This window comes from Meleagris gallopavo, chromosome 2 (genome assembly GCF_905368555.1).
Source record: "Meleagris gallopavo chromosome 2, MGAL_WU_HG_1.1, whole genome shotgun sequence".
Classification (NCBI taxonomy): domain Eukaryota; kingdom Metazoa; phylum Chordata; class Aves; order Galliformes; family Phasianidae; genus Meleagris; species Meleagris gallopavo.
In genome coordinates this window covers 84506198-84531022 of record NC_139405.1, presented here as the reverse complement: position 1 = coordinate 84531022, position 24825 = coordinate 84506198, and the positions used below count along the sequence as shown (strand labels likewise).

General features: G+C 37.1%; 1 protein-coding gene across 1 annotated transcript in view; it reads right to left on the bottom strand.

Annotated features, from left to right (window-relative positions):
• The window catches only part of EYS (EGF-like photoreceptor maintenance factor), a 765389-nt gene that overhangs the window by 220073 nt on the left and 520491 nt on the right, over positions 1-24825 (bottom strand). The window contains exon 35 of the mRNA XM_085217834.1: positions 4404-4516. Coding sequence (XP_085073960.1) covers positions 4404-4516 — 113 coding nt within the window. The remainder of the gene's footprint in view (positions 1-4403; positions 4517-24825) is intronic.

The following is a 24825-nucleotide window of genomic DNA, read 5'->3' as shown; positions in this document are numbered from 1 at the left end:
CCAGGATATGGTGACGCCTTGCCAACAGATTCCTGGTAAGTGATATATTGCTTTTAAGCTATACCACCTTCACTAAGATTTGATCTTCGATTCATTGTGTACCTCCCACCTCCTGTGTAGCAAATGCTCGAGAATATCTAGCCATCTTGAATCTTGTTAAGTCACTGTCATCAGTGTTCAAATTACCATGTTATATCTAATTTATATCAATAAATAACTTTCTGCCTTCCTCTTACGAGTAAAGTGCGCACTGCTTTGGTCTCCATCCACAACAATGTGTGTATTTTATTTATGTGGCTGTATGTTTGAAACCTCTGAATTTTCTGCATATAGTAAACACAGGAATATAAAGCAACCTCAGGTCCCAAACACTAAGCCAGAATTGAGCTACAGTAAACACTAGCTTTTAATACTGGGAATCAAAACTTCATTTATATCTGTTATCTCAACCCTGTCTGACAGTGATAAACATTTTTTTTTGCAGAAAATCTATTCAGGAAACATTTTCTGAAACACTTACAGAGGACTTTCATTGCATTAACACATCCTAATATCCTTCTTCAGCAGAAGAAAAGAAAAAAAGATTTCATTTCTTAGCAGATCTCATCAGAGATCTCCAACTGTCTCTTCTACAACTGTTGGCCATTAAATGATATCTTCTAAAATGGGCTATATATTCATAGCTCTGGGACAGGAATAGTTTAAATACTGTCTTAAAATACACTCTGATAAAATTTAGATAAGTATAGAGTCTAGTGTAATTCCAGAAAACTACCTATTGGAGGTTGACCTTTACTAATTCATATGGGTCTATGATAACCTTTCCTGAAAGCAAAACCTGCATACCTCAGAGGACTTTTAGGGCTGCAAATCTGCTCTCAGACAGCCAAACTCACGTTCATTTTCCTGCCCATAGCTTTATTTTGCCATTTCCAACCCTGCCTTAGTTGCACCTTTCAGCAGGAAGCTCTGACAGGCCTTCCGTGTGGCTCATCCAGTGCAACCCATCCATCCCAGCTCTTCCATTCCCCTGGTACCATGTACTGTAGCATCTCACTGAACTTCAGGCTTAAACAGGCTGTGTCTGCAGAAATTTTCTTTCTCCATTTTGTGCCACAGAAAGATGGAAGAGGCGTCTGCCCCATGGGAAGCCAAGTGGCTCTTGAATTAAGAGCAGAACAACCATAGCATCCTAATTGCTTCAGCTGAGAAACAAGGTTTACGCTTGTACTGAAAGCCCATTTCAGAATAATGCACAAACTTAGATATATCCCATCTCAGCCTAGAAGCTTTGCTGAAAACAAAGGATTGGAGACCGAACTGTGTCATGCTTGCTCTTCTCTGCAGTGCAGTGATTGCCCCCAAATTCAGCTGCCTGTGTGAACAAGTGTCCCTGGATCTGTTCCATGATACCAGAGTATCCAGTTTAGTAGAGGGCCTTATCTACCTGACAAGTAATCCTCTGTCACCTGAGCCCCATTAGAACATCATGCACTTTTTGATATTGTAATGAACTATGTAATTTGAGGAATAGGGACCAGAAGTCCAGTCTGCTTCCATTCCCTGAGGCTCTGCTTTCCTTTACAAATGATGAGCAAGGACCCAAACATCCCCACACTGAAACAGATCTGAGAAGAAATCAAACACCTCCAAACTGAGAACAAATCCTGACTCATTTATTACAAATAAAATTTATCTCTACTATCTCCACTTTTTCCCAGAAATCTATTTTTTGGAGCAGTATCGGCTCTGCTGCTGTGTTAATACCTGTGCTTAGGAGAAGGACCTGGGCTGTGACAATATAGACAAGAAGCTGTTAGAGCCTCAATTTAGAACTTTGGTGCTCCTGCACGTGCCCAGAAATACTGCATCATTCAGAATGATCAAGACTACTACAAGTTTTAAGTTCTTTGATCATTTCTCAAATGATCTCTTTCTCAAACTCTTTCTCAAAAGTTTTTAAATTGTAACCTAAATTGTATTACCATCCTGAGATAAGCTCCGAAGTCTATAATATCATATGAAAAGCACTGACACATCCTGAAGTAATGATGCCAATAGTTTTGAAAAGGTTAATGAACTGTATCTAAAATTTGTTTTTGAAAGTTCTCTGTATTCTGTGCACATATTAGCACATCCTTCTGGCATTTTAAAATTCAAATAGATCTAGTTAGAAAAATGGCAGAACATATTTGAGTAAATTTCAAACCTATTAAAAATTCATAAGCTTAAAATTTACTCACAAGCCCATACACTATAAGAAGTTTCTGCATGTCTCCCTTTGGCTGACCTACTATATCATAATAATGAAATAATCCATATAGGGGACAAAGAAGTAAAAAAATCCATCAGGTTACATGGATGACACCAGAGTATGGCTGAGTTTGCAAAAGCTGGGATATTCAAAATGAGTAAAAAAACTAAAAATGGGTGATGACAGATAGAAGGACAATTAAACAAAAATATCAACAGCAAGAACAGAAACAGTCAGTGTCACAGGAAGACAAATACAGGTATGTGTTATAGCAGGAAGAAATTGGAGAGTATTTTCTGCCACATTGTAGAATACTCTGTGTCTGCCAGGCAGTTCCAAGTGTAGCAATATTGCATCAACAGAACCATATGAATTCTGTGTACACCGGGCTTTCTATCATTCACCAGCTTCTCATATTTGCAAGTCATATTGCCAAATTTTAGCAACTTTCTTCAAACACTTTCTCCTTCCTGCTCAAGACAAACATCTCTTCTCAAGAGGCTCATATTGTAAGAGAATACTAGCAGAGCTTTCTGGACACCTTCTGACAAGCAGAATTTATATGTTCAGATCAGTGATGGTCAGGATGCATGCAGATTAAAACTAAAATAAAGAGCAAGGAACAATGCAAGATGCCACATTCGGGCAGACACAAAATCCATGTGTCAAAGGGCAGAGCTGCCAGGATGGAACTGGTCTCTGTGAGATACAAGGAGCTGGACACTGTTAAGATTCATCATCAGGATTCTAGAAAAAGCAGGGAGAGAAAAGGAACGTGCTGTCCGGGATGGGGGATTTGTGAGGTCCAGCATCCCTTCCACCATCCTTTTACAAATAAGACTATTTTCAAAGTTCATCTATATAATCTATGTATTATGTAATTTTACTCACCTAATTAGTTATGCATACACAGTAAATATTTGCAAGTAACAGGCCCTAGAATCTCAGAATAGCTGAGGTGGGAAGGGACCTCTAGATCCACTTGGTCCAACCCAGAGAAGGGTATACAGGATCACATCCAGGTGGCTTCTGAAGATCTCCAATGAGGAGATTCCACAACTTCTCTGGTTAACCTGTGCCAGTGCTCACACATCATCCACACACAAATTCCTGCTGTTCAGAGGAAACCTCCTCTGTTCCAATTTATGCTCATTGCTTCTTATCCTGACACTGGGCACCTGTGAAAAGATCGTGGCTCCATCTTCTTTGCATTCTCCCTGCAGGTATTCATAGACTCCTTCACATTCATTGGTGAGATTCCCCCTGAGATCCCTCTTCTTTGGCTGAACTGCCCCAGATTTCTCAGCCTCTTCTCACAGGAGACATAGTTCTGTTCTTCAGTCACTCTTTCCAGTACGTCCAGATCTCTTCTGTACTGGGCATAGCACTCCAAATGTGGCCTCATTAATGATGAGTAGAAAGGAAGGGTCACCCCCCTCTATCTCCTTGCGATCCTTTGCCTAACACAGCTAAGAATACCATTAGCCTTCTTAACAGCAAGGGCACATTGCTGTCTCATATTCAACCTGTTGTCCATCAGGACTCCGTTGCTTGCAGAGTTGTTTTCCACTGGGTGGACCCAAGCGCGTTCTATTTCAGATCACTAAGTTCTGTTTCAAATAAATCACTGAGTTCTGACTCAAATAAAACAATATTTAATATTGATGCTACACAGCATCAGCCATAGTCTATTCTAATTGACAAAATAAAAGAGAAGTATCAATACAAACTGGAATAAATCTTGGCATGCAATTCTATAAATTATAATGTCACAAATAATATGCTATTCTAAATTACAGAAGTTTAAAAGAGAACTAAGCTTAATTTGCTTGGAAGCTTTCTCCTTTTTTTTCTAGATTCCTGTACATGCTATAAACACAGACTAGTAAGCAGATCTCATTGGTTTTATGTCTCGGCAGACCATGGCTGAAATCTCACTCTAAATAAGCCATCAAGCTTAACTGATTACTCAGCAAAAAACATCTCACATAAAGAGGCTTGAGAAGCAAACAAGAAAGCACAATATCCATTTATATGATCATCTTTTTCTCTCTGACCACTGTAGAAATTATCTAGAAGAAACACCCTACCTAAGGGAGAAAGAAACAACAGATTCTTCTGATTTCAAAAGGTACAGAGGGTACTTTACCTGCAACTGTCAATATTCTTTCTTCCCACAGCATTAGATAAGTTGAAAGGTCCCACATTATTGATTTCTATTACTTGTATACAGCCAGTGAAATTGTAGACAGGTCCAGGTATCTGCCAAGGAGAAAAATGCACACAGTTCTTATGCTTGTCTTTATAATCAGTTTTTTTAGAGCATTATGCTTCTGTGAAAGATTTCTAATATACTTCAACCTCACTGCTGAAGAACCCTCATGATCCCCATTTATTTTACCATTATAAAATTCTATCAAATACCTTTGAAGTGACAGCAAAATAAGCAGGACTGCCTTTTGAAAATCAACTCAGAGAATTCTGGACACAGAAACAGCACAACAGGTACAGTAAGATTTCAGCAAGAAGTGGACTTGTCTAATTTTAATTAGGTGCCTGTTTTTTTTTTTTTTTTTTTTTTTTTTTTACAGACGAACAGAGGACTCAGGGAATAGCAAACAAGGAAGCTTTGAAAAATCTACTTTTAAAAATCTACTTTTAAGTTTACTACTTCCTTGCTCAAAAGATATCCAGCACCATTAATCATGATTCAAAGCTGCCTAAGGTCCTACTGAGAATAATACTAGAGGCACTGGAAAAGAAAAAAACAACCCACAAACAAACCAATCAACAATAAATTGCCACTTAAACAAGCAACACTGACACAATATGTTGGCAAATGTTATAATGTATAAACAAGCCAAGCCACCCAAAATGTTGCAGCCAAGACTCTATGGAATATGTGACTGAACTGGGAGAGGGTTCTGGTCACACCAGGTCACGTGTACATATTCACGGTGCCAATGAAAAGGTGAGAATCCATAGTTTTGCAATAAGTTTAATGTCTGTGGATTTACATTTTATGCCACAATAATAATGGAAGAGGACACAACTTGAGTCATCTAAATGACAGATGGGTGTGAACACAGAGGATGAGAAGTAAGACACAGATTGGTCCTTAGCACAACCATTCCTAACACTGATAATCATTAAGGCAGGTTTAGATACCTGCAGAAGAAGTCAGTGAGGTAATTGTTTAGTACAGGAATGCTATATAAAAATAAAGGGATATTTTTAAAGGAATTCAAGTAAGCATTCAAAATGTTAAAGCCTATGCAGCTGAATACTTGAAACAAGCTATTAGAGATTCCCTCCTACCTAAAAAATAAAAAGCAAATAAACTGATAGAAGAAAAAAGACTCCACAGCCACCTAAACCTGTGATCTTTAAATATTAAGTTAAAACAAAAAACAACAAAAAACAAAAAACCAAAGAACTCCACAACATTTATAAGGGATAAGAAGATATCCTTTAAAGGTTGAAGTCCTAAGGAGAACAGAGAATAATATAAGTGTTGGCAGTGAAAACCTAATAAAGCAGGCAAGGCAAAGAAAAATAAAAAGATTTTCAGTAACAACTTTATAAAGGCATAATGATGAGCATTAAATGCTTTTTAAAATCCAACAGGAGCAGGAAGCCTGCCAGAAAGGTAGGACTAACACACCATTGAAGTACAGAGTTTTCAAAGAGATATGGTTCTAGCAGGAAACATAAATGAACTCACCAAATAAAAGATTAATGCAAAGGATCTCTGGGAGGCTCCCATGCCAGAAACCCTTTTTAGAAAGAATACATCAGAGATCTCTCTCACATTGAAACACCACTAGAAAATGTTTTAAAAACAATCAACAAAGTTGAACAGTAGGAGGAAAAAAAAAAAAAAAAAAAAGCAAATAGTGTTTAACTAAAAGGAATTAATGAGCTATTTTACTATGGTCATCACTTCAAATTGGCTTCCAGATCACAGGAATGGAAGATGGAAAGATGTGGACTTTTGTTTTCAATTGATTGTTTGACCTTTTCTCTGTTTGGCTGATTGGTTGGTTGGTTTCCTTTGCTTTTTATGATTTGGGAAAGGATGACAAGGCAGGCAAATGCAAGAGCACACTTCAAACTACAGGTCAGTAAGTCCTATTTCCATTGTAGATATACCAATAAAACCACCTTAAAGAGCAACAGGCACACACATGAATTTAACATACCGGGGAACAGTCTAGATATTTTCTGAAAAAGGAAACTGTAACTCATAGGAGGAATACAACATATGAAAAAGATGCCTTCATACATAGTCTTTGATTTCCAAAAGGCTTTTAACAAGTTCATATGCTAATGGACTTTAAAGTCACTCAGTCACCTTGGGATAGTAAGGGGCCTTCAATAAATGAGAAGAATGGTTAAAATAGAACAAAAATGGGAATAGTAAGCTTTCTCAATTATGGAGAGCCCCTAGAAAGCCTCTGAGAAATCAGTATTAGGATCTGTCTTCCTGAGCTTAGGCACAAGTTACTTAGGATAGCAAAATCCAAATCCTGAGAAGAGATGTAAGAGAATTTCAAAATATGCAAAAAATAGAAGTATATAGGGATCATGATGCATATGAGTTTCTGAACAGACTGACTATAGAGATCAGGAATCTTTACTTGGGAAAATCCACTGTCAAGGAGAGTTAAGAGTAGTGTGCAGATAAATGAAGAGTTTCCACAGTTTCTTACAGTACAGGATCAAAAGGACACTAAATTACATAAATCAGTACCAGGATGAAAGTACACCTGAAAGGTGTACTTTTCACACAACTCAAAGTTAAACTGAGAAACTCTGCCATAGTATTCTGTACATGCTGCAAATTTAAGGAGGTAAAAAAAAAAATAGCTGAAATTAATAGAGATTTTTCCAAAAGAATCTTCCCTTTTTCTATTGTTATCATTTGAAGTCATTAAAAGAATTATGGTCTGTGGGCTATCTATTTGCTTTCTTCTTAACCAATCAGCAAAACATGTTTCATATTGTGATGGCTTCTTGTTCTCTCCAACTCACTGAAGCCTGCCTTTTACTTTAAATGAAAAACTGATTTCTAAAAGAGAGAATGGTTTTAATGTTAGGTTTTACTAGAATGCAAAACACTAAATCAGAACATGGGAAACACTTAAGTAGATCTCTGGCATGCTGGGTGTTAAAAAGATAGATTAAACGGATATATCTTCCATATCCCTCTTTCTTGGTAGGGAGAGTCCCTTCCTCTAGTCTTGCTTTTCAAGAAGCTCAATGACTCCAGCAATGCTCTGCATTCAAGATGTACATGGCTTCTCCTGAATCCCAAGGAAAATTCCCATCCTACTGTCACTTCTACAGGCTGACAATTCCAGGTAATCTTTGAGTGTGCATTGTCCTACCAAGTATCACTTTTTACTTTTTGTAAGTGGTACTTGTAAGCTTTTTTTTTTTCCTGCCTTTTATAAACAAATTCACTTTCAAATTAATGGAATGCTGGATCTGTTGCAAATTTATTATGAACAAAGACATGAAGTTACACACTGCTGAGAAGTGACATGGGACCCGAAACATTGTCTGAAACAAAAACGAAAAAATATACAATGTTTTAATATTAGTTGCATAAATCAATTTTTTAGAACCCTTCTCTCTCTTAAACATTTATGAAGCTTCACCAAAGCTTAATCATGATACTTTCCAGTCACAACCATGTAAGTTGTTCAAGTTGCCCTCATTCTTGGGAGTCCAAAAGCAAACAAAGAAAACAAAAGGAACCAATAAAAGCAAAGGTCAGGCACAATATAGCTTTAACATTTATGACATCCACTGTTCTTTGTTAAGTTCTTTCTAGACTCAATATCAAGTAAGTGTGGGGAAAATTCACTATGGCAACCTATGATCCATTTTGCACACTGAACAGAAAATAAATGCTTGGCTTGGGAATCAACCTTTATCTGTGCATTCCCCCAAGCACTATTACCAGTGAATATTTTAATAACATGATTTCCTTCTCCCAGAAACAAACACACAGACTGAGTGCCTAACCATTTCTCTTACACTGATATTTATATATTTTGAATGTAATGGATTTCTCTAAAGTACTATTAAAATTCCTAGAAGCCTCTTCTTGGTTCTGTAATCATAACTACATCACAAACACCCTGGTCAAACAATCTCTTGCCTCTGGAGTGCAATCTCGACAAATACGCTATCTATACAAAAAGCTAATGTATTCCTAGATGTATTTAAGAATAAGGGCTATTGATATAAAGAAATAAAATAGTAACCATGTTTTATTCCACTATTTTTGAGAATAGATACTAGCTGTTATCAGCGGATTAGAGTATTAAAACATGGAATTCACATTTCTCAGTTTCCTCCCCTTACAGAAATACATTCATATACTGACAGATTCTAATACTTAAAATGCCTGAAAATGTCAGGGTCATAGCAACACCAAAAATTAAATTCAGTACAATTCTCTATTCAGAAACTATGCAGATATGTTTGACATATAGTAACCATGCTCTTTAAATGCCCTTTATACTTGACAAAAATGAGTACAGATACTTACCTGGTAGGAAAAGTTCACACATATATGCCAAAGCATTTATTAACATCCCTTATTGCCTAGCCTAAATTAGAGCTGCTGTTATGTAGAATTATCCTAGAACTGAATTCCTAGTAAAATGAGCTTGCATGCTGTCATTTCTCTGCAGATTTGTAAATAATATAATTAGGTTTTGGCCTATGATCAGAGCTTTTTATTACAAAAACATAATTAATGCAAAACAGAGCAATCTTTCCTCATTTGATTCGCCTCAGGATAGATTTTATACATCTTAGAGTTTCTCACTATAGATATTACAGTGTACCACAATGCAATGTTTGGTAATCTTTCACATTTTTTTTCCCTGACACATCTATGCTGTTTGTCACTGCACTTCCTAATATTTACTTTTTTATACTCCACTTCAATGCAAATACACATGCATTTTAATTGTTAGATAATGTAGCATAAAATAAATTGTATTAGATTTTAGTGACATTTCAAAATGTGTACAGAGATAAAAAGTGGTATTTGTTCTGAAAACAAAAGTAGTAAAAAGAAAACACCTAAAATAGAGGAGAAGAATATTACTTAAGTTTCTGTAGTAGTACTGGTTAAGTAATAAGTAGGAAAGAAAAACGGGAAGGTATAAAGGTATAATTGTCAACATATCTCCATAAATAAAATAAAGCATATGAAACATAAAGGAACTAGAGTTTCTTTTACATCCTGACTGGAACTGATCAGGAAATTAAAATCTAAACATAAATTGAAAAACAATATAAAAGTTTTGTTTATTTGATATGTTAATATAACAGATGACTTTAAACTGAAATTGTGATACTGAGCTAAACATCTCAAAATCATTTTAATTCTGATACTAAAAAAATAGACTTTTCAAAGGAGTTTAAGGAGTAAGCTAAATCAAGATTATTTTTTGTGTAACAGCTTGTACTGAATTTTTTGAAGAATGTATTGCTCATATCCTGAGTCTGTGTTTATCAGATCTCTCATGGATATTGAAATACTTTCACAAAACTTTTATGAAACAAGAAGGGTGAAGCATAACATAACAGACAGAAGAGAGGGAAAAGAATCCCCAATCTGTCTAGGGCAATGCATTTTTGTGATTCTCCTTCTCATCTCTCATTTGTTCAAGCAACTCAAATCAGGGGTTTCAAAACTTCTCTTGCTGAGGGAAATAAAGAAGTTAAGAAATCATCCAGTCCCCTCCACTGAAGTGTATGGAATGGATCCTGTGAGCAAACCAGGATGTAATCCAGGTGGAGTAAACCACCTCCTGCCTTGCTGTGCTTTGCAGTGGGAGCTTGACTGTTCACCTGCCTGGGCCAGCTCAACGTGTAACAGGAATCCACATTCTTCCTGCATCGTCTAAACTGAGCAGCAGTAGAAAACTCACTCTTCACTGTTTCACTGCCAATTTCCCATTATTCTGCCATTTTGTTCTGGCTGAGAATGGCTCATTAAGCCAAAAAGAATTAATTAAGACCTTTAAAATCAGTAAGTCTGAAAGATTCAAGGGTAGTAAGCTCCTTTACCACTTGTCCTTGGCCAAGATCCTTATTTTTTAAACTTCTTTTCCAGCATTTAAGCAAGTGCAATTGTGCTTCTCAGAAGTTATATGAGTATTTCAAATATGGAAAAATTTCCCTAAGTTTTATGGCTAGCAATGTCTGGCCTTTCTTTAAACAACCACAGTGTTTATGCTTACAATCATAATTCATGTTTTAAGTTCAACTAATGGATTTTAGTACTTTGTTAATGGGATGCAATGCCTTCCACATGAACAAGCTGAAAAATACAGTCTTGAGAAAGAGTGGAGTGAAATTTGGAGAACAGTTTTTATCCAGTACAAACTCTACCAACTAAATGCAGAAATCAATTCATCTCTCTGTAAAATCAAGCACTTTGCTATTACAGAGCAGTGATGATGAAGTTAAATATTGTACACTGTGCTAAGCTAGTATAATGTAGTATTATAATTATACTGAGCTAAGTATTATAGCATGTTAGAAAAAGATTACCCTGAACTAGTTTTCAGTACAAGCTAGTAAACTTCTGTTTCTTGTCCAATAATCAATAGTTCAGACTTACAAACATTTGACCCAAAAGATTTTTGTATCTATTTTTATGTACTGCTGGATACATAAAATAAGATTCTCTGTGAAACACATCATGCTCAATAACAAATAGTGAGTTACAAAAAAAGGGAGCCGTTGAAGCAGATTTGTACATCCTCTGTGTGAACGAGAAGAGACAACACTTCATGTAAAACAAAGATGAACACGTATCAAATAAATTAATATTCCTATGACTATTTTCTGCATAATAATGAAATATACATTTTTTCATAAATTACAGTATTTATGTGGAACACTTGGAGGTCTTAAGAAATAAAAATGACTGTAACAGCTAAAATGTCCCAACAAAATAGGCTTTCCTTTAGTGAATGTAACCTGAGACATACAGTATTCAGAAGGGGTCTATTTTGTCAGAGTTAAAAGAATGTCAAAGAATATCACTTGTAGAAGGAAGAGATAAGAAGAGAATTTCTTCATAAATTTCTAGGACTTTGTATCTTACATCGTGTCAGTACACTGTGTAAACATTTGCAACTAGATTGTGTTTGCTTTTTTTATTTCTTTTAAAATTTGACAGGTTGCTACTGATTGTTGTCTGCACTGTCTTGGATAGATGTTTCTGCAGATGTAACACCATAGGAAATATATCTGTAATTCATCATATTAACAAAGATTGAGAATAATGGCAATTTAAATTGGCACAAGCGAGAAGAAGACCCATGACCTATTTTGTCATCCCTCCTGAGGAAAGAAAAATCTTTAGTAAAGGAGTGAGATAGGCCTTTGGATTCAGTGACCTAATTATTAAAACTCCTATTTTGAGATTCACAGACCTCAGAGATTTATAGCAGTAAATGATTCTCCAGAGCTTTGAATTTCTTGTTCTGCCTCCTCATCACTAGACAAAGTTGTTGGTTTATGTGTGACATCTTTTTTTCCCTCAGTTCTATCTTCTCCCACGCTGGTTTGTATACTACTGATATACATGTCAGAAGACATACCTAGATCAGATATACTTGCCTTGGGTTTAGTGTATTCAGCATATTTTTCTACTTCTTTTACAAATTTTATATAAAATTTATAATATCCAAGAAAGCCAGTGAAGCTAAAACCATCAGATTCACATGATCTCATTCTATGAACTACAGATCTACAGAAATCAAACATTATTCTATAAGCTGGAAATGTGGACTAAGTTATTCGCTTAAAAAACAGTCTCCTGATGCTAAGTCAGAACTTCACGTTTCACTTTGTGCCCATCAGCTCTTGTTCTGGCACTGGGCAGCACTGATAAGAGCATGGCTCTGCCTTCTATGTACCTAATTTACAGACATTGGTTATATCTCTCTCGAGCCTTCTCCTCTCCAGGCTTAACAGCCTCAGCTCTCTCAGCCATAGAAGAGCTTCTCCAGACTCCACCATCTTTGTGGCTCTTTGTTACTCTCACCAGTATGTCCATAGTACCAGGGAGCCCAGAGCTGGACCCAGTGCTCCAGCTGCCAACCCCCCTCCAGCCACTGGCAAAGTTCCTCTGAATGCAGATCAGGATGCTATTAGCCTCCTTTGCCAACTGAGCACATTGCTGGCTCATCTCATCAACTCGGTGAATCAGGGCTGCCAAGTCCTTTTCTGCAAGAAATCTACAAACTCCTTCCTGTAAAAACTCTACAAAACATATAATACTTGACGGCATCAGGAATTTCTTCAGCAGAAAATATTTGCCATGTTAGTAGAAGACTTTTCATACACTGATTGCATGATATAACATCATATAGCAATTCAGCTATTATGATTTAGAACAGTCTTTCAGGCTGTTACACCTGATTCATTCAAATCTGCCTCCTCCAACCTAGTGCCTTTTCCCAGTACAAGATTCAACATTTTTCTGCCATTTATATTCAACAATGGAAATCCACCAGAAGATAGAAAACAGTTTTGCAGCATGGATGAACAGTTTTCACTATTTTCACAATCTGATTGCAAGGCAAAGTCAATAGCTTTGTTTGCCAGGTATTGAGTACATGTGAGCTTACAAATGGCAAATAATTTAGGATCATGTGTAAAGCCAGAGTATTCCTGCTGTTTCAGGTTCATATTAATATTGCATCATACAATTTACTTGTTTTTCATGTTTTCTACTCTTTTTCCACACTACTCTACTTTCACTCTGAACAATAGCCTGTAAAACAGCATTTTGTAAATGGGAATAAGAATCTGTAATGAGACACTGACAGAATCAAGGAAAATTTCTTCTCTGTTTACTGTTATATACAGAGGAAGCAGCTTTTAGTAGTTGTATAAATAATTTCCAGAACTTAATAAACACTAGCAGAGAAAAGTAGGTAGAAGGTAAGTAAGTAAATAAACAGGTTTAAATCACAGAAGAGAGTGACAGACATTGATACAGTCAGTCATCTTCATTCCTGTTTGCTTTCAAAATGCAGAACGTTAACAAAAATATAACATTAATGACTTTTTTTTTTGCCACTGTTCAACAAACTTCCATTTTACTAAGGCCTTCCTTTATTCTCTCATTTTTAATCTCTCTCCATTAAGATGAAAAAGCAAGAAGAGTTACATTTCCATTGTTTCATGAAAAACAGTTGCTACTTCCTTTGTTCCTTTCTTGTTTTTATGATGCACACTAAAAATGACAGATTTATAAACAATGTGATCACTGTGTTCCTTTCTTAATATTGACTCTTGCTTTTCATTACAGCAGCTTAGTTGGCTTCCACCTTTAGAGCAGAGTGCACTTCCCACTGGCTTGGCAAATGTGTTATTTGGCTATTTTTCAGGCTCGACTATATGTTGCATGCCCAGTAGGTACATGCAGATATTTAGTTTAGAGTGAAGCTATTAAGCAAACAGCATTGAGAGGGTTATTTGCCAGGGATCAGAAATGGCCTCCATTTACTTTTTTCTACAAAAACTGGCTCTGCTACAGTCTTTGTAGTTAGAAAAAAGAAATGAAAGGATGCAGTAAAATATCAAAGCTGTCAAGTTACACAAAGTCAATTTACTTTTATGGAAAAAATGGAAACTTTTCCATAGAATGAAAGATTCAGGGACTGAGATTGAATGTGGAGAGAGATTGCTAACAGTATTAGAGAAGCACTTCTGCTGGAAATCACACAACCATGAGACTGACTGACCACATGTAACTGGAGACCTCATGCTTTTGATACTAATAGAACATCTTTATTCCTCTTTGTAACATTTCATCTTTTTTTTTTTTTTTTTTTAACCAAAAAAACTCTGAGCCTAAAAATAATGACAAAGTCTCATACCTAGGTTGCTCTGAAAATAATGCCTCCTATTTATTTCTATGGAAACTATAAAATATACAAAGAGCGCAATAACATGATTTGATAGAAAAAATTCTCAGCTATTTTTCAAGTCACCACTGTTAGCTACACATTTTTGCAAGTGATGAACAAGAACCAGTATGCTGTGCTCATAAAAATCTGTATCAGTGGAGATGACCCAGTGCTGCTGAAGGGCAACACTCACTGCTTCCCTGTGCTCACATCCACTGTTTGATCTGCATGAATGTTCATCACATATTGATGAATGTCAATGAGTGCAATTTTCTTTCAAATGGCGGAATTCAATTGCATACCTTTGTTTCACACACATTTCCATATAGAACAGTTTGACAGATGGCAACAAAATGCAATGGGATATTGGCAGGAAAGTTCAAGGTCTACTGCCATACTTCCAACATCTATTTCTGACATTGTGGGGCAAAGTAATAATATAGGAGGCATTACCTTCAGAGCAGCCTTCGTATTTTAGTTTGTTGAAAGTCAAGGATGTTTTAGAAACACCAATCATTAAGATTCACTGTGGAAGGAGCAAGTACCGTAATTTAAACAGGATCTAGACAATTGTTAATGACAATTTTATCTTTTGGAAGGGAAAAGTCTAAAGTTAAAGGAATCAGCTAAAGAACTGGAAACATCAGAGGTGGGAGGTTTGAAATTTCCTTAGTTAATGTGGCAGAAAAGGTCTGGCAATCACCAGCTAAAAGAGGGCAGTGGGAGTAATAAAAATAAAACAAAAAGTGGAAAGAAACTTGCCAAAACTCAAACTGAGCTGGATCTCATGCAATATTTGGAAATGCTGAGGAAAGAAGGGGGATTAACTAAAATAGAGGAAATAGATCAAGTCACAAATACTGTAGATGTGACCAAGAGCCTCTGTTTTACTAACTTCGTGGAAAAAATTCTAGAGTTCTCCTTGAATTTATACATTATATTGGCTTGTATTTTAAGTTAATATGATGTTTTCTTCAGAAAACTGGCTACTACCAGAAAAAGGGAAGATGTTATTTACTTCCTTTAAGAACCAGAGAATGTTCTCAGGTGAAGGAGGGAGGAAGGAGAGGGGACGAAGCATAGAACCTCATATGACTATCCCAGATGTGACCCCTCCCAGCCTCTTCCCATCCCTGGGGAGGGCATGGATCCAGAAGTTCTTAGGCACATGACAAGAGCAGTTGATGTAATGCTTAATGTAAACCAGTGTATATAAATATAAGCAAATATTACTAAAGCTGTCAGCAAAATGCAAAGTAATGCAAACATCACTTTAGTGGTAAGGATAGTGGAGGTGAGAATTAAAAACTAAAAATGCCTGTCCTGGAATACTGTAAAAACAAAGGTGTGAGAGAATGTAAGTTTTATTATCTATTGGGGATGACACTAGACACATGGATGCTTTTGGTTACTAAGTTTTTAGTTGTCAGAAAAATCAATGATTTGCTCCTCTTACTACCCAAAGCACACAAGTTTAATCAGCAAAAGTAGTTTCCAATGGGATTTTGTGGGATTTAGTAGTAAATTGTCTTCTTTTTTTCTTGAAATGAAACTCATTGATTTGAATTTTAATAGGATGGAAGTGCAAGACCAATAATTCATTTTAGTGGCATAATGCTCTCAAATTTTAAAAAGCTTGGAGAAATATCATTCATACATAAATTAGAAACAGATGAATACTGTCTATTAAAATATGATATTAAGTTTGCGTAACATGCTTTCTCTCATGTTTCTTGAATTTTGTGGTTATATTATATATAACATACAAGTTATGCTCAGTCATTTAACACGATCAGAACCAAGTTTACAGATGAGTATACTGATAGCTCTCTTTTGACAGCAAATAGATCAACCCTTGATTCTAGCTGTGCATTACAGAGAATGCATAAAGAAGCAATACATGAGATTTGCACCTTCCTATCAGTTGCAGAAGGAACAAGCCTGAAAGACAAGAACCTGCAGTTCCCAAACATGCAAGGAAAGAAAGGGCAGCTAACCTAGGGAACTGCTGATCGTTAGGCTTCCTTAGGTAAGTACTGCATTAGTTGCTTGACTGTTACAAATATTCTGTTAAGAACCTTTCTGCCTTGTCTGGCTCCAGTCTGGATATTGCTGAAGTTCAAAGGATCCTAGCTAAGCTACTTCCAATTAATAACTGCCTTCACCAGCTCTTTTAGATTCATATTATCATGTTGTATCGCCATAACATCTACAAAGGAAATATACAGACCAGTAAATAGTATCCTCTTGTCTGCATGGTCAATACATACCTTATCTTGATAGATTACCCAAGTTTTTCTCTGTTTTTCTTCATTGTTTATAGGCAGAGTGTAACGACCACCATTCAAGTCTCTAAGATATGATTCTGCCTTTAGAAAGGGACTGAAAGGGAAAAGTAAGCCAGGGTGAGGAGCTATACAAATACAACTGTGGACTATATGTGAATTTTTGTTGTGAAAAGCTTCTGTTTTCAGGAAAATATCCTCACATGAATTTTTCATTCAAGTAGATACTCTGCTATCAAGCTTCTTAGGGAAGATCCAAGAGTACCTTTATGCAATGAGTGATTACAGACTGTCTTCTTGAGCTCTGGGAGACTGCTTGGGAACAAAATAATGTTCAATGAGTGCCTGGAAAGAACTCAAAATGATCAAACAACAGATGTCAGGGATACAACACTGAAGAGCACTGCTACATGAAGTCTCTTTAGAGCAGCTTCTTTAAGCCTTAAGCTTTGCTGGAAGGGATTTATACCAAGCACATCCTCTAAGGGCTCATGGAAGTTACCTCCTAATTGCTTAAGCCTTACTTCTCACGTATTATCAACCAAACCTACTGAAATTTTCCAAAAGGGATCTCAAAGAGTCACATGGATGAATTACTGTAATGTCATTTCAAAAGATGATGTCATTTATGGAGCTCCATTGTTTCCAGACAAAGGAAGATATTTCTTTTCATTGTTTGCATAACAATGGTGGTGAAAAAATTATGCCTACAATTCTCAAAGGTACAAGCATTATACATTGCACAGATTTCCAAGATGTCAATGAGAAGGCATAATTCTATCTCACACTACAGACCCGAGCTGCGGATTCCTTTAATATGCCCTCCACCCCCGAACATTCTGTGCTGTTGCTTTCATGACAACAGTCACTTTTTAAAAAGCAGCTACCAGACTCAATCATGAACAACAGGGAAATGAGGTAAAATACCTGACAAGGCATCTGAAAAGAGGTTATAAGCCATCGGATATGAAATCCTGAATATGCTCAGCAGAAGATAAGTCATCCCATATGTTAGCAACTGCCCTTAATTTTACACAGTGAATAGGGAGAAGAGATAAATGGTTAATGTTACTAAGGAAAGCAGGGTTGTCAAAGGATGAAAGCATTGTACAGACACTGAAAATTTTCTCTCAGGACCCAAAATTCTCACATCACCCACACATGAATACAAGGTATGAAGGAGCTCTTGTCCCAGATAGCTTTTTTGCCAACAAAAATGGGAGGTAGCTGTTGCCAGGATCCTGTTGAATATGCAGGAGATATGGGCTAATTAAGTGGCAACATCAACCACAAACCAAAGGTGTTAACAGCAGGTCAGCCTGCCAGCTATGGGAAAATACGTGCCTTCAGTTGAAAGACAGAAAGCTATCTTGCAGCCTTGCCAGTATGTTCAAAGAGAAATGATCATCTGGATTTGAACTTAGAAATTCATAAAAACAACTTGCATGCAAGTTCAAAAGAGTCCCATCCCTTCAAGATGTTCTTCAAAATAAGGAAACAGTCAGTGCAGAATCAGAATCAAATATACACACTCTTGGCCAAAACAACATCCTTCTTCTGATAAAACTGATGTCTCCTTGTGCCAGGTGCAGGCACTCCTCTGCTGGCAGTGTGCTGCAAGCTCCTCTGTAAGGTGAGGCTGGGGCTGCCCGGTAATGCACACAGCCAGTTCCAGACTGCTCCAATGGCCCCATTTCAGGGCATGGCTGCACTGCCAAGATGGCAGTGCTTCTGTAAAAACGTCACAAAGATGGAACATCAGAGCATGAGAGCGGAAAAAAAAAAAGCCTTTACCAGAGCAAGCTTATCCCAGAGGACTGTAGCCTGTGGAAAGTACCCACACAAGAGCAGGGGAAAAGTGTGAAGAGGAGCAGAGAGGAGCAGACTGACTACAACATCAATCTCCCTGAGCCACTCTGGGTTCAGAGGACAAGATGGGAACGTAGCTAAGCTTGTGAAAAGGTGGAGAGAGATATTGTTTTGTTGTTACTCACCACTCAAATCTATTTTAACTGTCCACAAATCAAATCAGTCTTCCCCAAGTAGAGTCTGGTTTGTCCATGATGGTAATCTCCCTATATTTATCTTGACCCACCAGCTTTTTCACCTTACCTTCTCACCCTGTCCTCCTGAAGAGGGGCAGTGAGTGAATGGATGAGTGAAAGTTGAGCCTTTCGCCAAAGATTACCCACCTCACTCCCAAAAACTGACCAGGGTTTGGAAGATAGGTGAGTGTTAAGTTAACCAAACCAGCATATACATCTAAGATCAGACACTGCATATGCAAAGACTTTAAGATGACAGATGATACTGTTGTTTGCAGCAAAAGGCAGAAAGTTGAAAAACAATATCAAATCCTCCAGCTTAAGTCTGCTGATAGAGAAGTGGAGCTGGTGGAGACTGCCCATGATGGATGAATAGCTGCAATCTGTGAGGCTGACTAAATGGCTGTTGAGATTGACCTTGAAGAATACCTAGGGGAGGAGGTAGGAAGAAACAATCTCATTCTTCCCATGAACCACTAGAAAGATTCTGAGGGAATGTGAGATGACAAGGAATTTTAGAGGAGCAGAAGACTTGAACCAGTTCTCTCGTGTAGACTCCTCCTTTGAGAACCCTTTGCAAAAACAGAATTACAGAGAGTACCAACAGGAGGAGGTGGCTGATAGATCATCATCAGCTTTTAACACATGAAGAAATGGTGCCAGTGACTTAAAAGTCTTCTAAGGTCTCATTCAAGACCGATTCTGTAGTTTCAGGTATTCTGAACAAGAGCTCTTACTGCTGAACAAAGCTAAAATACTTCACTAGTGAAATTTGAGAGACATGGATTCTTTTAGAAGTCAGTCTCTTAACATTTCTCTTCTCTGCAAGACTCATCTCTGATGCAGCCACAGAAATAAAAAAAAAAAAAAAAAAGAAAGGATAGCAGAATATATACATAGATACTCAGTATTCCTGGGGATTAAGCAGTAGTAGTTCATTCTTTTTACAGATAACATTACATAGGAAACAGTCACCAAATTGGATGGTCACAGATGGCCTTGCTGATGGAAAAAACATATATAAAACTTGCATGGTTTAACATAGAAGAAAATTTCCATTACACTGTGGGTGCCCTAATTCTTTGAATGTTGATCAAACAGCACAGTGGATAAGAGGAGGAGGCAGGCTGAGCATGGAAACCTTCAGAACCCAAGGATAACATATCACAACGCATGCTGGCCTCACTGACACACTATGATAACACACACACAAAAAAAAAAAAAGTGAAGAAGAGTACTGAATTGCAGCTGCAGAACAGAAAACAATAAAGTGAATTACCACAGACAGCTGCAAAAAGGTAGGGTTTAGGTATATGCTTTGATATGACCTCCAGTATCTGTATCAACACTCTGTAGTGCTTAGGAGCTTTTTGTCACCAGTAAACTTGCTGAAGGTTCTCTCTGTCCCATCACCCAACTCTTAATAGGATGGGACCCACTGTTGATACCTAGGTACACCTCTAGTTACTGGCCTCCAACTAGATCTTATGCCACTGACTACAAACCCTGAAGACCTGTTCAATCAGCCAGTTTGTAATCCACCTGTACTTTGTCAGTTTGTCTACGATGATGCCATGGGAAACCCTGTCAAAAGCTTTGCTAAAGTTGAGCTAAACAACAGGCACTGCTCTTCTTCTGTCCACCATGCCAGAAATCTAATTGCAGAAAGCTGCAAGGTTGGTCTTCTCCTTTTCTGAATACTCCCAGTCACCTTACTTTCTTCCGTGTTTTTTCAAATGCTTTCCAGGAGGATTTTTTTCCATCACCATACCAGAAACTGATATGAGACTTGTCCACTAGTGATGCCTGTTTTCTTCCAGTTTTCAAGAATCACTGCAAATTGTTATGACCTTTCCAAGATAATTAACAGAGACCATGCAATAACACATGACTTCTTCAGAACTTGCAGGCACAGCTCATCAGACCCCATGGATTTATGTATGTTCAATTTGTTTGAATGCTCCCTTACTTTGTTCTCTTCCATCAATGGTTAATCCTCCATGCTCTAACTTTTCCCTCTTAGGTCACAGGGGCCTAGGATTCCTGAAGGCCAGTTTTACAGTTTTACTGATGTAAAGGCGATATTGAGGACTTCAATCATCGCCATGCCATTTGTCACCAAGTCCTCTACCTCACTGATCACTGGGCCCATGTTTGCCTAATAGACAAACAGGTGAGCACCTGCAGCGGACTTCTTTTGCCAGCTAAGACTTGAAACACTGGGATTAGTACAAGGAAATATAATGTGGCTTAGGAAATGGAGTACAAACCACATAACTGACATGACACTGAAAGAGAGTCAAAGACAGTTTCCTATAATCCAAAAAGCAAAGACCTCTAAATGTCAGTTATAAATATGAATTACAGTGTTAAATGGTTGCAGGTATACTTATCTTTTACTCATGTTGACTCAGAAAAGAAATTTGAATAGGTACTCCATAAGCACTGCAACAGAAAAAGCTTCTGATATCACACAGAAATACAAACCATGTACTTTATTTCTACTGCCTTTGCAAATCAAATGGTATCATACTATTTTCTTCTTAATTTATCTTTTATTTAAATTGATTCCCATTATTTACCACTGTAGTAAATATTACAGGGAAAAAAAAAAAGTTTCTTCCTAACTAAATAGAAATAAATAGAAATTTGAATTCAAATATCTTATTAAATTTCCCAAATACAGAGTTTGTTTACAGTCGCTTCTCTGTATGGCTTTTTCAAATTGATCCCAAGAGAACAAGACAGGAAGTTTTACTGCTGCCTTTGTATCAATCTTTTAATTTACTGAGAACACTATCTGGTTAGCTTTGAGCAGTTAGAAAACACAAATCAGTGTTCAGGCACTATAAGTATGAAACAATTAAAATCCTTTGAGAAAAATACTTTCATAATGCCAAATTATGAGGGGATTGCAGAGAGACAGTGGCAATCATCATCATTCAGGTTCAGCAGGAGTTTCTTTTGCTTTTGTTGCCACACTCCTTTTATTTCAGACACAGAGGCTTCAGCAGATTGATTTCCCCATGCACACAAACAGAGAGGTGTTTTTTTTTTTTTTTTTCTTTTTCCTGCATAAAAGAGCTTCCAGAGATCTTAGTTAAATCCATTCATATCAAAACTCTCATGCAAGTATGGAACAGGAATAATCTATTTGGCCCAGTGTCTTGATTCTGCCCACATTTCTGGAGTGCAAACCTGCTGTTTTTAATATTCTGATTCAAGATGGCTGAAATCAGTCAAGGCCTTCTCCACAGATGGCCTGGGGCTGTGTAGTTCTTAAAGTTCCTTGACTTCTTTTCTGCAAGAAGACAGAGTAACCACAGTATCACTAGTATGTTGGTTTTTAGCTTTGCAATAAGTACAATTAATTTGGCATCTACTATTATCTAATCAGATTAAATTGCATTTTTAATCTTGCTTATAGTAATCAGTTTTATACTTTGTTTTACTGTATATATTACATATGTAGAATGCTATTTATTTGTGTGTGGGTTTTTTTTCCCCAGTATTATTGTTGGTATTAATGAGATTTTTGCACTTACATCTGGAAATCACAGTCATGTGAAAATTTATCAATTTAGATAACAACCTTAAGAATCTCCTTTAATATGATTCAAAGATCACAGAGAAAAGATCTCAATTCCTTACCAACAATAATTTCTGGTACTTAATTAAGGGTTGGTGTTATTTTTGGTTTCTGGTTTGAATTTTGCTATGTCTATTTTTATTGGACTTTACAGAAATTATTAGTAACAGTTTAATATTAATATCAATTATTAACTCACGTTAATATTATTATCAATAGATCATATAGTCACTATGTAGATCACTCTGAAAGAAATGCCTCCTACTTTATTTCCATGGAAACAAAGACAGCTACAAAGAGCACAATAAGATAGAAAGAGCACTATTTGATAGAACAGATTATCAGCTATAAAACACCTTTTTCATCAGATTCAGCACCATAAGAGAGAGACCATTCAGACAGACCCAATCAGGTTTGAGCAGTGGGTTCAGAGAACCTCATCAGACTCAACAAATCTAAATGCAAGGTCTTATACATGGGTCATGGCAACCCCCCCACTCATTACAAACTGGGGATGTAAGGATTGAGCACAGCCTTGCCAAAAAGGACCTGGGGGTTCTGGTGGATGACACGCTGGACACAAGCCAGTGACATACCCTCACAGCCCAGAAAGCCAACTATATCCTGGGTTGCATCAAAAGATGCATGATCAGCAGGTCAAGAAAGATGATCCTGCCCCTCTGCTCTGCACTGGTGAGGCCTCAACTGGAGTACCGCATCCAGATGTGGAGTTCTCAGTACAGGGGAGACATAGGTCTGTCAGAGCTAATCCAGAGGAGAGTCACAAAGACGATCAAAGGGATGGAACAGCTCTTCTACGAGGACAGGCTGAGACAGCTGGGGATCTTCAGCCTGGAGAAGAAAAGGCTTCAGGGAGACCTGATAGTGGCCTTTCAATATCTAAAGTTGGGCTAGAAGAAAGAAGGGGACAGACACTTTAGTGGGGTCTGTGGTAATAGGACAATGGAAAATGTTATCAAATTAAAAAAAAGAAGATTTAGATTGGATATAAGAAAAAGGTTTTTTTACAACAGTGTTAGTAAAGCACTGGAACAGGTTGCCTGGAGAGGTGGCAGATGCCCCATGCCCGGAGACATTTAGGGGCAGGCTGGATGGGGCTCTGAGCAACCTGTTCTAGCTGTAGATGTCCCTGTTCATTGCAGAGGGCTTGGACGAGATATCCTTTAGAGGTCACTTCCAACTCAAATGAATCTATGATTCTATGATTAGCTATGCATTTTTGCCAGCAATGAATAAGCGCTTGCAAACTGCACTCATAAAAATGTGCATGGCCGTCTGGAGTATGGCTTGTCTTTCATATTGCTGTCACCATTTCTGACACACACCACTCACTGCCTCACTGTCCTCACATCTCCATAAACATTCAGTAAGCATCAATGAATGTCAATGGATGCAATTTTTTTTGTGCATAAGTGAATTCAGTTCCACACTTTGGCTTCATACACACTTCCATGTCAGACGTCATTTTGTCAAACTGCCCCTCTGCTGCCATCTGTCACACAGCAACAAAATGTAATCCAGTATTGTTGAGAAGGTTCAACCTCTACTTCCATACCACCACTATCCATCTCTAATGTCGTGGAACAACATAATAAAACAGGAGGCTACTTATGTTGCAGGCCTCCTAATATTACTCTTTACATGATCCAATGTTCAATACACATATATATACAAACAGATATATACTCTACTATCTTTAAAACTTCAGTGAAGGAAGGAAGCTGTAGAAGGATTACAGAATACAAATGAAGAAAAAGCAGAAAAAAAGGTGACTTTCTAATATTCATGTTCACAATCAATACAAAACCTGATATTATAAATGTCAAAAATACTTCTCTGCTATCTTTCTAATAAAACTAAAAAATGCAATCTGCAACTTAATATGAATTTTTGAATTTGTAGTTATCAAGAAGCATTCAGAAAGCATACTAGTAACTAGATAAAATGAATTGAGAAGTCTTTCTATGTCTTTCACTCTGCGATCTCAATACTATAGATTTAGATTCTATTAGACATAACAGAAAGATTTATTGCATATTTTGATAAATACAGTTTAAGTTCAGATTTTTGTATAACTGGCAGAATCCAGAATTTCTGCTGTCTGAGTTGGGATTATTTTTCGGCTTTTCAGAATGCCAGAACACTAACAGTGACCTTCAGCAAAATTTGTACTTGTTTCAAGTAGATAAGAGAATAGTAATTTATTCAAAGAACTTACATGAGAATTCTCATTTACAAGGATAAGAATTAAGAAACAATAATATGACTATATGCATACTGGTTAAATTAATCTAATTTTTAAAAAAGCAACAACAAAAACCAACAACAATAGAATGTGGCTCTATTTACCACAATGCTCTCTGCACACAATCAAAGAATCACCAAGGCTGGAAAAGACCTACAGGATGATCTAGGTTAAAACTGTTTTCCTTAAGCTGATATCTCAGATGCTGCAACGTCCAGGATCATCATCTGCAGACACTTGGAACACGGACAAACTTGAATGGAAGAACACAAACAACTAATACAGTCTTACAGGAACAGTTTATATTTTCCTTGACGATATCATATTTCTGTATTGCTTAGCCTTGAAGATCTAAAAATATCATATCTTTATATGCCAAGTGCCATTGGCATATTTCTCAAAAAGAATCTCAAGAGGGATGCATTG